We start from the raw sequence: 14,095 nt of genomic DNA on the forward strand, positions 1-14,095 counted from the left end.
AAGAAGGAGGAAGAGAAGGAGGAGGAGGAAGAAGGAGGAAGGAGGAAGAAGAAGGAGGAGGAGGGGGCACCCCGGCCGCCGTTGCCACGTCCCCGATGCTTCCCTAGTCGTCGCCTTGTCCACCGGTGCCCTGGCCCCTTCACCACCGCCACCCGACGACGCCCACTAGGTATGCCCTACCGTTGTCGTCGTCATCGTAGTATTACTAGTAGTTGTGGTAGTAGTAGTGGTAGAGTAGTAGTGGTGGTAGTCGTAGGAGTCGTAGTAGTGGATGTGACATTGTTATATATATGGTTGGATATAATCTTGTGCATGTCGGCCATCATGTCGTTCATATATATGTGCATGTCAGCCATCGTGTCGTTGGTTTTCTTGCAGGTTTTGGAAACCTCACCGTGCAGGGGAGGTGCTGCCAAAATTTTGTATTGACAGTTTTATGTTTCTTTTTTTGCAGAGAAGAGCCCATCGGAGCAGAGCCGGTGTACCTCGATGACCTCGATCGCCTTCCTCGCCGCTGCGGGTCCGCCTGCACCGCGTCGCCTCACCACTGCACTGACCCGCCATGGCCCCGGTAGCCTGACTCCACCGCCACCCTAGGTATAACCCCTCTTTCCGTATCATGGTCATAGATCACGTAACCCAGTTAGGCGTCTCCCGTTCGAAAGAGATACGATTGGAAATATACAGATATTTCCATATCTAAAATTGTATCTGTTTTGAATTGTTCACGTTTTTTGGACAGCCCGTGGATGCGTAGGTGGTGTTAGTTTACATGGTCTGCTCCGATCTGAGATAGAGTTTCGGCATCATCTCCCTATTGTTCTCCGAATACACACTCTCCCTGGCAGGACGTTTATTTGGAGACCAGCGGGGAGGTGCTGCCGAAATTCTGTCTTGGATAGGAGTAGAGCATGGAAACTAACCTCATCTATGGATCTGTGGGTGGGATTAGGACCTATCCTCACCTATTAGATAGTAGGAACGTCGTGTAGATGTAATTGATGTTTATATTACTCACCACTATATATGTTAGAGGATGGAGGACCGTGAGTGGATGTACACGGGCCACGCAAGTCAGGGTTAGGTCACCAATGAATGGATCGACAAGACAGATGCTTTCTTGGAATGGGCATTCGGCATGGCTGCTAAAGGAGCGAGTAAAATTTGTTGTCCCTACAGCAAATGTGTAAATAGGAAAAGACAAACTAAGAAGGTCATGGGGGAACATCTTTGGAAGAATGGATTTATGGCAGACTATACTCAGTGGGTCTACCATGGTGAAGCTGATTGTATGAGAGAGGAGGTGGTGAGACCACACGTCAAGGATTATGATGCTGATGCCGGGGTAGTAGACATGTTAAATGACTATCATGAGGCACAGTTCGCTGAAGGACGTACAGAGGAGGCAAAGGTTTCTCAACTGGATGCCATTGGACGCATAATGGCATTAAAGTCCCAGTATAGCCTGAGTCGAGATGCCTTCGATGGTATGTTGACAGTTATTGGCAGCCTGCTTCCGGAGGGTCACCTTCTGCCAAAGAGCATGCACGAGTCACAGAAACTCCTTCATGCACTTAAGATGTCATATGAGTGGATATATGCTTGCCCAAAGGGGTGCGTCCTATTTAGGAAAGAATACGTGGAAGCAAAGTATTGTCCAAAGTGTAAATCCTCTAGGTTTTCGGAGGTAGATTCTGGTGATGGCTAGAAGAGGCAGCTTGACATTCCCGTGACAATCCTATGGCACCTTCCATTCATACCGAGGATCTAATGGCTATACATGACTGAGGAATCCGCTAAACAGATGACATGGCACAAAAATGGCAAACGATACAATCCTGACAGGATGGTACATGCATCCGATGGTGAAGCATGGACCCACTTTGATGGCATTCATCATGAGAAAGATAAAGAGGCTCGTAATGTATGTGTTGCGCTAGAAACAGATGGGTTCAATCCTTATGGAATGATGGCTGCCCCATACACATGTTGGCCCATGTTCGTTATCCCCCTCAATCTCCCCCCCGGTGTATGATTTCAACGACAAAACGTATTCTTGTCGTTGATAATTCCTGGACACCCAGGGAATAATATGGGTGTGTTCATGGAGCCTGTGATTGATGAATTGGTCCATGCTTGGGAGGAAGGGGTATGGACATACGACCGAGCTACAAAGAAAAACTTCAAAATGCATGTTTGGTACCACTACTCCCTGCATGACTTCCTAGCGTATGGGATATTCTATGCCTGGTGTGTTCATGGGAAGTTCCCATACCCAGTATGCAAGGAAGGTCTGAGGTTCATTTGGTTGCATAAGGGTGCAAGTATTCATCGTTCGACAAACATCAGCAATTCCTCCCTCTTGACCATGCATTCAGACGAGACATCAAGAACTTTATGAAAGGTGTCATAGTGACAGACCCTGCACCACCGATAATGACTGGTGCCACGGTTCGTGAACAGATAGATGGTCTCGTGGTCAATCTAGAAGGTGGTTTTGTGGGATATGGTGAGCAACATATGTGGACTCATAAGTCAGGCTTGACTCGGCTCCCCTATTTTGATGACCTTCTCCTTCCACACAACATTGATGTAATGCACACTGAAAAGAATGTCGTTGAGGCACTTTGGGCAACAATCATGGACATTCCTAACAAGTCAAAGGACAACATTAAGGCTAGAGTGGATCTGGCAACATTGTGCGATAGACCAAACCAAGATATGAAGCCTCCTAGTCACGGCAAGACATGGAGAAGGCCTAAGGCCGATTTTGTCTTGAGCAAGCCCCAAAGGAGGGAAGTACTAGAATGGATCCAGACATTAATGTTCCCTGATGGGTATGCAGCTAATCTGAGGAGGGGAGTGAACTTATCTACTATGCGAGTCTTAGGGATGAGGAGTCATGACTACCACATATGGATTGAGCGGCTTCTTCCGGTGATGGTTTGAGGCCATGTCCCTGAGCATGTGAAGGGTCGAGATGGCGACTAGAGGGGGGGTGAATAGTCTTTTCTAAAACTTAATCGCGTCGGCTAACCGATACAAATGCGGAATTAAAACTATCGGTCTAGCCAAGACTATACCCCACTAGATATGTTCACTAGCACCTTGCAAAGATAACAAATATGCAACCCAGGTGCTGGGCTAGCTAGAGCTCTCCTAAACAATTCTAAGAGCAAGGTTACACAAACCTATGCCACTAGTATTTTAAGCAACAAGAAAGCTCCTACACATGCTAGTAAGCAAAAGCACAAAGCTAACGATGCTCACTAGCAATGCTCAATAACAAGGCAACCAATGCCTAATTAGAGAGCATAAATACTTAGCTACACAAACTAAGCAATGTGACTAACAAGGTTACTAAAACCAAATTAGCCACGCAAGGGAGCTACTTCTATGCTACACAAGCAAGAAGGTAATTAGCAAGCTACACAAGCTATCTAATTACAAGAGCAATTACACAAGCTTAATATGTATAAAAGTAATTGCAAGCTTGTGTAACGGGGATGCAAACCAACGGGAAGAATAAGGTTGACACGATGATTTTTCTCCCAAGGTTCACGTGTTTGCCAACACGCTAGTCCCCATTGTGTCGACCGCTCACTTGGTGGTTCGGCGGCTAATTAGCATCACCCGCTAAGCCCGCACATCGGGCGCTGCAAGAACCTACCCCAAAAGTGAGGGTAGCTCAATGACACGCTTTACTAGAGTTGCTCTTCGCGGCTCCCGCGGGGCGAGCACAATGCCCCTCACAAGCACTTCTCCGGAGCGCCGCACAAGCTTCTTGCACGCTTCGATGGAGACCACCACCAAGCCGTCTAGGAGGTGGCAACCTCCAAGAGTAACAAGCACCACCGGCTTACAACTCGATCACCTAGTGCCACTCGATGCAACCTCACGAGGCAATCGCACTAGAATCGCTCACTCACACAATCGGATGATCGCTATCAAGTATGTGTGAGATGGAGGGCTCCTAAGCACTCTCAATCATGGACACAAAGTCCCCCAAGGTGCTCAGCATTAGCCATGGCCGAAGGCCACTTCTATTTATAGCCCCAAGGGCTAAACTAGCCGTTACCCCTTCACTGGGCAAAAATCGGGCCGACCGAACGCTCCGGTCGTGTTGACCGGCCGCTGGACCTCAGCGTCTGGTCGCCCATAGATGGCCACGTGTCCCGATTCCAACGGTCACTTGACCTAACCGGACGCAGCAGCTTCAACTGACCGGACGCTGGACCCCAGCGTCTGGTCGTTTCCAGTAAGGTACCCGAGGCGTATTTCTTCGACCGGACGCGTCTGGTCCACCTTGACCGGGCACAGACCAGCGTCCGGTGCAATACCCTCGGTACTGTGCCGACCGACCAGCTCGACCAGACGCATGCTTCCAGCGTCCGATGCTTTCAGACCCAGCGTCCGGTTAGTTGACCAACGCCAGCGTCTTCGTGACCAACTCGTTTTCACTTCCAACTTCTTCACCCTTGCTCTAATGTGCCAACCACAAGAATTTGCATCCGGCGCAATAGAAAATAGACATTCCATTTTCCCAAAAGCACCGAATCCATCTCAACCCTGCAAACACCACCTCCTTTGTAAATGTGCCAACACCACCAAGTGTACACCACCATGTGTATGTGTGTTAGCTTTTCATAATCATTTCCCAAAGGATGTTAGCCACTCAACTTGCCACGCCACTCGATCCTAGCGATGATGCAAAGTTAGATCACTCGAGTGGCACTAGATGACCGATATGCAAACAAGTTTGCTCCTCTTGATAGTACGGCCATCTATCCTAAACCCGGTCATAAACTTCTCTACACACCTATGACCGGTGAAATGAAATGCCCTAGGTTATACCTTTGCCTTGCGCATTCCATTCCATCTCCTCCAATGTCAATGCAACACATGCACCAACACGATCAACAATGATATGATCCACTTCATATCATCATGTGATCATATTGGTTCATCGATCTTGACTTTACTTGCTCTTCACCGTTGCCATCGTCCATCGGCGCCAAGTCTTGCTCAAGCTTCACCGCCACGTGGTCCATCACTCCAAAGCCTTTGACTTGCCCTTCATGCTTGCAACTGGTCCATCAAGCCAAGTCTTGTCTTGATCTTCTCCATCTTGATCACATGACTCAATGTCATGTCTCGTGTGCATTTAAGCTCCTTCATCATCACATGTGTGAGCTTTGCAACATCTCCAAGCCATTTTCACCTTCATGGCATATGTTGCTCACACACATGTACCTGTAGACTAATCACCTATGTATCTCACATAAACACAATTAGTCCACCTAGGTTGTCACTCAATTACCAAAACCAAACAAGGACCTTTCAGCATGTCTGGCTAGTGCTGGTAGAGTTGAGCTATTTCTTTCGCCAGGTTTGTGCCAAGGAGTTATCTCGGACCATGATTGCTGACTTGGAAAGAATGGCACCTATGTTGCTCTATAAGTTGGTGAAGATCTTTCCACCCGGCTTCTTCAATCCGATGCAACATTTGATTTTGCACCTCCCGTATGAGGCACGAATGGGGGGCCGTGCAGGGCCGTTGGTGCTATCCAATCGAGAGATGTCTAAAGGTTCTTCGAAAGAAATGTAGAAATAAATACAAAATCGAGGCTTCCATTGCAGAGGCATACATTCTGGAGGAGGTGGCGAACTTCACAACAACATACTATGGTGACAACCTCCCTAGCGTGCATAATCCACCCCCTTGTTACAATGCTGGTGAAAATGAATCGAACCTTAGCCTTTTTCGAGGGCAACTCGGAAGCGCAAGTGCATCGACCCCCAAGACCTTGAATCATGAAGAGTGGCGCCATATCATGCTATATGTGTTGACCAACCTGGACGAAGTGGCGTCGTACATGCAGTAAGTTCTCAACAAACTTGTTAAATATGTCATCACTATTCTGCATTCAACCCCCTTGTTTCTCGTTGGTACAGGGAATTTCTTCATGAATTCTGGTGTCAATCAAGGGATCCTACCCCGCAGCAGCTAGATACCCTTCTTAGACAGGGTGCGGGAAATGGAATGCCCGATTTCATTTCTTTGTTCAAATGGAAGGTACCGTCCAATTTAGCTCGTACTTAGTTTGACATTCCAAGTTACTCGTACATGTGAATAATATAACGATGTATCCTGCTTGAGCTTGCAGGGCCAGAGGGATGCGTCTATGCATGCCGAGTTGAGACAGGTTGCCAATAGCTTTGCCTATAGGGTCAGATCATTTTCCGATTATGACATGAATGGATATCGCTTTCACACAACAAGTTACGAGCAGAGTCTGCCCAATCGAAGAACCACAAGTTCTGGAGTTTTTATGCCCGACGTTGATGAGGTCGAGTATTATGGAAGAATTGAAGAAATATATGAACTCAAGTTTCATGGTTCCAAACCTTTTAATCCCGTCATATTCAAATGCCATTGGTTTGATCCTAAAGTAACAAGACAGACATATTCTAATCTTGGGCTAGTCGAAATTTGATAGGATTCCATCTTACCAGGAGACGATGTCTATATTGTGGCCCAATAGGCCACGCAAGTTTATTATCCCTCATATGCATGTCAAACCAAAAGGCATCTTAAGGGTTGGGATATTGTGCACAGGGTATCGCCACACGGTAAAGTGCCTCTCCCAAACGATGAAGATTACAACTTAGACCCAAACACATATGACGGAGAGTTCTTTCAAGAAGAGGGACTAGAAGGGAGGTTTGAGATAGACTTAACCGAAGCAATCGGAATGGAAGTAGACAATGAAACGGTTATTGAAGAGGACGCTGGAGATGAGGTGCAAAATGTGAAGGACTTACAAATGCTTGAGCGATTACATTTAGACAATGACAATGGCAACATTGCTCATTCGGATAGTGTTGATTATTTCAGCATGATTGATAGTCATGATGAGACTTATGATCTAGCTAATCCCGATCATGAAGATTATTTCTAATACATGTAATACTATGTTATTTTATAATTACATTTTGTTTATTTTGCATCTCTTTCTAAGTACTTCTTGTTTATCTATAATTATTGGTTTACTCTTTTTAATTGTAGGTGATTGAACAAAGATGGTGGGCGATGGGATGAGGAAGCTAGAGTCCTTGTACTAAAGGACAATGACTGCTGCACCAGGGGAGAGTAGGAGGAGGAGCAGCCACAGGAGGGAGCCATCGCATGCCGCCCCATCGCGTGAGGAGGAGGAGCAGGTGCCCCAAGAGGACGCCGAGGAGGCACAGGAGGATGCGCAGGAGGACGACGAGGATGAGGCGACATCAAGGGGTTCTGCTTCCTCTAGTTTGTCGAGTGTCTACTTGCAAGGTCCCGTGAGCCTCCCTTGGCGACCGATACCTCGTGAGAGATGCCCGCTGATTCGACCCGTTGGGGGAAAGTAAGTAACTTTAGATGTTATCACTACTTTATATGATATGTTGAAAATCAAAATAGAAACTAATATTTTTTCTTAATCACTTGGGCAGGAACTAGACGATTGTGGTGAGTGGAGGTTGTCACACACGCCAAGTCAATGGCATCCTCGGTCTTCTATGCAAGGAGCACTTCCCTGGCCTAGTTGAGTACGCCGGAGTGACAGGGCCAGCCTACTCGTTTGACCACTACGCCGCTGCCCCCGATGCTGTAGATCGGGACTGCAGGGTATTCAACAACAAGGCAGAGTGGGTGAAGCAAGAGCTGTGGGTAAGTCTTCCTCGCACTACATTGCTCAATACATCGCATTCATTGGACATTCTTAAAATAATGAATGGATACATCATGTTTGTATGCAGTATTTCTTTAGATGCCAGGACGGACATGAGGCCAGGGTGGATGCGGTGGCTACCAAATGCTACAAAAAAACTCGTTGTGGACATGCATTGCGAGGCGCGCATCCAGGCCATCGTAACTTACCACGGGACCGTCCTTGGAACGAAGATCACCAAAAGGGACGCAAGAACCATGACGCTGACCAGGGACCAGTGCTTCTAGGTAAATACAGAATATTAATACTGATTCCTTTTGAGATTAAGTAGGCTTAATTTCATCTTCTGATATGTCATGTACTTGATGGCCTGTAGATGATTCCTTATTGGTGCGCCGCACATCCCTAGTGCTGGGTACAGATGGTGGACAAGTGGTGCTCATGCGAGTGGGAGGAGACTCACAACTTGTGCTGGGAACAGCGTTTGATGATGCCAGGAGTAGCACACCATCAAGGCAGCCGTAGCCTCAGTGGATATGTAGAAATTTGGGTACGTGAATTCATTTATTTATTCTAACGCTCAATTCTGCATGATTTCTAATCATCTTGTTGTTTTTCTCGTAGTCAGCATCACATGGTGGCCAGCCTTGATCCATCTTCAAGGCATTTGCTATGGCCCACAAGGGCAAGGCGATGTCCGACGTTGACTACAACCCAGAGGACGGGCCTGAGGCATACAGCAATGCGACCATCCACAACCACCTCAGTGAGTACACATCGATGGCAAGGGAGGTCCATGGGCTAGAGTATGATCCGAGCACCAAAGACCTTGATGGAGAAGTCATCATGAGGGTGGGAGGAGGCAAGAAGCATGGGCGGTACTAGATTGGTGATGGCACAATTGACTCAGCCGCTACTCCCAGTCTCTCCTAGATTCAAGCAAGAAGCATGAGCACGAGCCTGGCCATACGACCTCGACAGGACACTTCACACCACCGGGTGGAGGCACTCGAGGTTATTCCTGGTTTATTCATCATTCATTGGTTTTTTCATACCTTTCCTTTGCATTATTGTAACATTGGGGTGAATATATTGTAGGCCCAGCTGGAACAATTGAGGAGGATACGGGATCAGATGTAGGCGAAGATGGAGAGGGTGGAGGCCGAGCGGGAGGCTGAGTGGGAGGCCGAGCAGCGGAGGATGGTGGACATTCTTCAGTACATGCAAAGTCTTGGCGCCGCTACGGGTGTAGTTCCGCCACCTTCGCTATTCGCTCCACCTACACCTCCACCTCCTCACTATTCAACTCCTGTGAGTATACATGTTTTAGTTTCTATGTTCATGCTTATGGTCAAACCTAGTGGAGTATGAAAGTTTTATTCATGTATGGTATATATTTATCTTGTCTCACACATGTAATCTCTTCTCCTTTGTGCAGAATCAATCGGCAGCATCGAATGATGCTCATGCTTCAGTGAATCCTTCACCAAATCAGTCTCATTGCCCATCTTGGTGATGATACTTGTGGTTGTTAATGGTACTTCTATTTGCAATTGTGGTTGTAGATGATGGAGCACTTGGATTAGTTGTGAACTTATTTGTGATATATTGTGAGACATGTGACGTTTGTGATATATATGTGACGTTTGTGATATATATGTGGTGTTGGTGATATATATGTGTTGTTGAAGATATATATGTGATGTTGGTGATGTTTGTTATATATATCTTCTGTTTGTTTGGATGGGATGTAAAAAACAAATAAAAAGGTTGTTTTCAGTCACTTTGCCGAGTGCAATGGCCATGACACTTGGCAAAGGCACTACTTGGGATCATGCTTTGCAGAGTGCAAAGGCCATTGCACTCGGCAAACATCACAGATTTGCCGAGTGCCATGGGCAAGGCACTCGGCAAAGGTCGCCTGTTTGCCGAGTGTCTTCCCGGTGGCACTCGGCATAGTGCCCACCTTTGTCGAGTGCCTGAGTCAACGGCGCTTGGCAAAGCGGCGACCTTTGCCGAGTGCTTGACCTTGACATGGTGGCGCTCGCCGTCACGGTGACTTTACTTTGCCGAGTGTCAGATTAGCACTCGGCAAAGGCTTTGCCGAGTGCCCGATAAAGTGCACTCGGCAAAGAGGTCTTTGCCGATAAACTATTTACCGAGCGCCCTTTGCCGAGTGTAACACTCGGCAAAGGCTTTGCCGAGTGTATATTGGCCTTTGCCAAGTGCTTGAGGCACTCAGCAAAGAAGCTAAATCTGGTAGTGATGGGTTCATGCCATCCGTGATGTGTGCAAATGGAAGATTCCTTGGCTCATCAGCAAAAGTTTGAATCTTGAGATCAATGACCCGCCACTGAATACCATCTTGTCAGTGTTTTGAAGCACTGACTAGTAAATTTCTAGTTTGCGCATCTGACCCGGATGGCTATCCTCGGAGGACATAAGGATTTATACTAGTTCAGGTGGAACGTACCTACATCTAGTCTGCTACTGCTCGTGTTACTAGCACTTGGTTTGTAGTAGGTGTTATAAATAGGCGAGAGAGGGAGAAGGCCCTAAGTCTCTGGTGAGAAGAGTGAGTCTGGGTGAGCTCTTTGTCTACTATCGAGTGCCTAAGCCTTCAGGCGCTCAGATGTGTTAAATGTGTCGGAATACCCCCCTCCGTGGGGTGCCCTACTTCCCCTTTTATAGATGAAAAGGAAGATGCAGGTTACATTGGAGAGAGAGAGAGAGAGAGAGAGAGAGAAAGAAACAAGGAGAGGAAGGCTTTTGGGATTGCAACGTCTTCCATCTCCTTTACGCAGGTCCCACCGGCCCTATAGATGACGATGGGGATGGCTCCATGTCATGGCCCTATTCATCACTCACGCCGTACGCGGGCATCGTCAGCCGGTTGTGGCACCCCATCCCTTCCCAACGGACGGTATGGCTCGCTGATGTCTCCGCCTGAGGCCATACGGGGAGTAGGTAGCACAGTGCTAGCATGCCCGATGCTTTTGACGATGTGCATCCTCAGACGTGGCCTGTCGTGGCCTCAGGTCATGTCAAGATGCGCCTGCTCCCCTTCTGGCGTTAGAAGTTTGACCCTAGACTAAAACTTTTAGACCCATAGTGGTCGGGGGCGGTACAAACCTCCATCGGGCAAGGGGGAGCCCGCACCCTCAGGGGTCGAGCGAGGCGAAGCCTGTGCCCTCGGTGTCGGATGAGGTGAATCTTGTGCCCTCAGTGTCGGGCGAGATGGAGCCCACGCTCTTAGTATCGGGCAAGGCGAATTCCGTGCCCTTGGGGTCAGACATGACGAGGCTATCGCCCGAGGGGTCGGGGGAGACAGAGCCTGAGCCCTTTGGGTTGGGTGACCTAGATCCCGTATCCTTTAGGTCAAGCAAGACAGAGCCCGTGCCCTCGGGGCCAGGCAAGACCAAGATATGCTCTTGACCATCTGATGTGCACCACTTTGCCCTTAGAGCTACTAGAGTCTATGAGGACCTCCTTGATTCCCTCCGTGAGCTCAAAGGATCCAGCCAACCACTTGGAGTTAGGTGCCTCCTCGATAGTCCCTTCCTTGATGACCGCGAGCTCCTTGGAGGCAATGATTGCTGAGTCATGCTCGTAGCACTCAACCTCCGCGCAGGAAGGTGGCGCTGATGGTGATGACCCCACGTGAGCCTGGCACCTTGAACTTTAGGTAGGTGTAGATGGGGACGACCATGAACTTCGTGTAGCATGGTCGTCCGAGGATGGCATGGTAGGTCCTATGGAATCCAACCACATTGAAGGTGAGTGTCTCTATCCTGTAGTTGGTCGGATCCCCAAAGGTGATGAGCAGATTGATCTGCCCGAGCGATACAGCTTGCTTCCCTGGCACGATGCCATGGAAAGGTGCCCCGATCGGTCGGATGCGCGACCGGCCAATGCCCATGGCGTCGAGTGTCACGATGCACATGATGTTGAGGTCGATGCCTCCATCCATTAGCACCTTGGTGAGGTGCTTCGTGCCGATGATCGGGGCGACCACAAGCGGATACCTCCAATGCTATGGGATGCTTAAGGGTGGTCAGATTGGTCAAAGGTGATGGCGGACTCCGACCACCCGAGGAAAGATGGCGTGGCCGGTTCAGTCATGTAGACCTCATGGCATGCAATCTTTTGGTGGGGCTTGGAGTTGTAGGCTGCCGTCCCACCGAAGATGAGGTAGCTGCCGGGGTTGGAAAGCTACCGTCCTTCCCCTTGGCGTCTTCTACCGCTAGCTCTGGCTTCTTTCTCTGGTTCCCCTTATCGGAGCCACCAGACAGGAATCGCTTCATGAGGGTGTAGTCCTTGTACAGATGTTTGATGGGGAAGGCATGGTTCAGGCATGGCTCCTCAAGTAGCTTCTCGGAGTGGTCTGGAGCATTCTAGGCGGGTGCCCGGGCACCTTTCTGCTCGGCAGTAGCCACGAGCGAGCCCCTGTGCTGCTGCTTGTTCTTCTTCTTGTTTGGATGGTTAGAGGGGCCCTTGCTGACATCCTCGTCCCGCCTTGCTTTGCCTGTGGAGCGATCAAAAATTGCTCCGACTGCCTCCTCGCCTAAGGTGTGGGTAGTCGTGATGTCGAGGTGCTCCTTGGTAGGGATGAAAACGATCAAAAATGGTCCAAAATGGTATTACAATATAGAAAATGAAAGTGGTCGGTTCAGGATATTTCTACATTTTAGCAATTAAAGAGTACAAAAAATGGTTGAAAATGGTTGTGAAACCAATTGAAAATGACAAATTTTTATGTTTGGCAAAATTCGGAAATGATATCATAATATAGAAAATGGTATCATAATATAGAAAACAAAAGCGTTCAGTTCGGAATATTTATGTACCGTTTTCATCCCTACTCCTTGGTGGTCTAAGGGCCCTTATGTCCTAGCTTGTGGACCAAGGACTCGTAGGTGGTCCTAGACAGGAAGGCTTCGATGATGTCGGCGTCGGCGACATCAGGTAACTCATTGCATTGCCTGGAGAAGCATTGGATGTACTCATGGAGAGTCTCTCCAGACTTCTATCGGCAATTTGTCAAATCCCAGGGGTTCCCAGGGCGTGTGTCGGTGCCCTAGAAATTTCCCACAAACATCTTCTTCAAGTCTGCCCAACTTTGAATCTGGTTGGAACAAGGGGAGGTTGCGGATAATTAAGTAATCACTATCTGCGCCTCCGGCTTGACAAGCAAGCTGGTAGTCCTTGAGCCCCAAGCCAGGGTTCATCTCCTTAGAGTACTTTAGGACATTGGTCGATGGTTGATACAGTGGTGGGAAAGCCGCATTGAGGATGTGCTGGCCAAAAGCCTGGGGCCCCGGCACATCGGGGCTTAGGCTCTGGTCTTCACCGTTGTTGTAGCGTTCACTGCAACAAGGATGGTAGCATCAGCCAGTCTTGTCTCTCTTGTCACCCCATCCACGCCTACGAGCATCAAGGGTGCTGCATGCGTCATGGTTGGGGCCAAGATGCTCATGCACTAGGACCATTGCAAGTCCCCCGCCGTCACATGGCGCCTTGTCAATGGACACGTCCTGGCCATGTCATCCTAAAGACACATGCTAACTGGCATCAAGCTCGCATCACCAAGACAGTGAGCTTTCCACCTATTGCACCGCTACTCACTCGAGCAGTGTGCGGATCTCACGGTGGGCCAATGGTCTTCAGGTGTCATAGGCTCTAAGAGCCTTCAAACTAGGGCCATCGCAGTAGCTATGTTCTGACTTGCCCGAGTGAAGTGCGGGAGGCCTCTATTATCCTCGACGATCCTCTGGTTCATGTCATGGGTGATGGCGTATGCATGGCCACCATCCCCATGATGCTTGATCTCACGTTCGAGCTCCGCGCACTCCTGCTCCAGCTAGAGGCGCGCATCTTCGAGCTCCTGATGCCGCACCCTTAGTTGTTCCACCTGCATGCGGGGAAGGGCCCCCACATCTTCTTCGACTTCATCATCAAAGTCATTCGGTGGGGTAGCCCCTCCCTCATGGATGCTTTCGACACATCCTTCGAGGGTACTTGCCATAAAACATTATCGCGAGGGGTGATGGCTCCCCCTACTAGAGTCAGAGTCAAAGATTGACTCTAAATCTCCCGTGAGAAGGTCATGGAAAGACTCCACGATGTAATTGGACATTCCCATGAATTCGTCATCCATGGGAGGCGAGCTCATGCACTATACCGCGAGGTGACCAACGGTCCTCGTGACATTGTGCGGACCGAACGGGAACACTATCGAGGCATCCCGGGTGAGATATTCTAGGGAGAGCGGCCCCCCTCCGGCAAGCTATGTCATGACATTGGCGAAGGAGAAGGTGAGTCAATGCACATCCTCCTAGGATGGTCGAGGTCCTAGGAAGGCGTCGAGCTGATGCTCTAGCCTCCTA

General features: G+C 48.9%; 1 protein-coding gene and 1 pseudogene across 1 annotated transcript; one reads left to right on the forward strand and one right to left on the reverse strand.

Annotated features, from left to right (window-relative positions):
• The first annotated feature begins 1,036 nt into the window (after positions 1–1,036).
• On the forward strand, positions 1,037–9,225 carry LOC136503226 (uncharacterized; annotated as a pseudogene).
• A 2,100-nt stretch (positions 9,226–11,325) lies between these two features.
• On the reverse strand, positions 11,326–11,679 carry LOC136503227 (uncharacterized). The gene has a single exon (XM_066498372.1). It carries the CDS (start codon positions 11,677–11,679, stop codon positions 11,326–11,328), a length of 354 nt encoding a protein of 117 aa, XP_066354469.1.
• Between the last annotated feature and the right edge of the window lie 2,416 nt (positions 11,680–14,095).

The sequence above is a fragment of the Miscanthus floridulus genome, chromosome 14 (assembly GCF_019320115.1).
Source record: "Miscanthus floridulus cultivar M001 chromosome 14, ASM1932011v1, whole genome shotgun sequence".
NCBI classification, from domain to species: domain Eukaryota; kingdom Viridiplantae; phylum Streptophyta; class Magnoliopsida; order Poales; family Poaceae; genus Miscanthus; species Miscanthus floridulus.

Excerpts from the sequence above, each read along its gene's own strand:
- LOC136503227 (XM_066498372.1), bottom strand. The coding sequence starts at position 11,679 with ATGGATGGAGGCATCGACCTCAACATCATGTGCATCGTGACACTCGAC.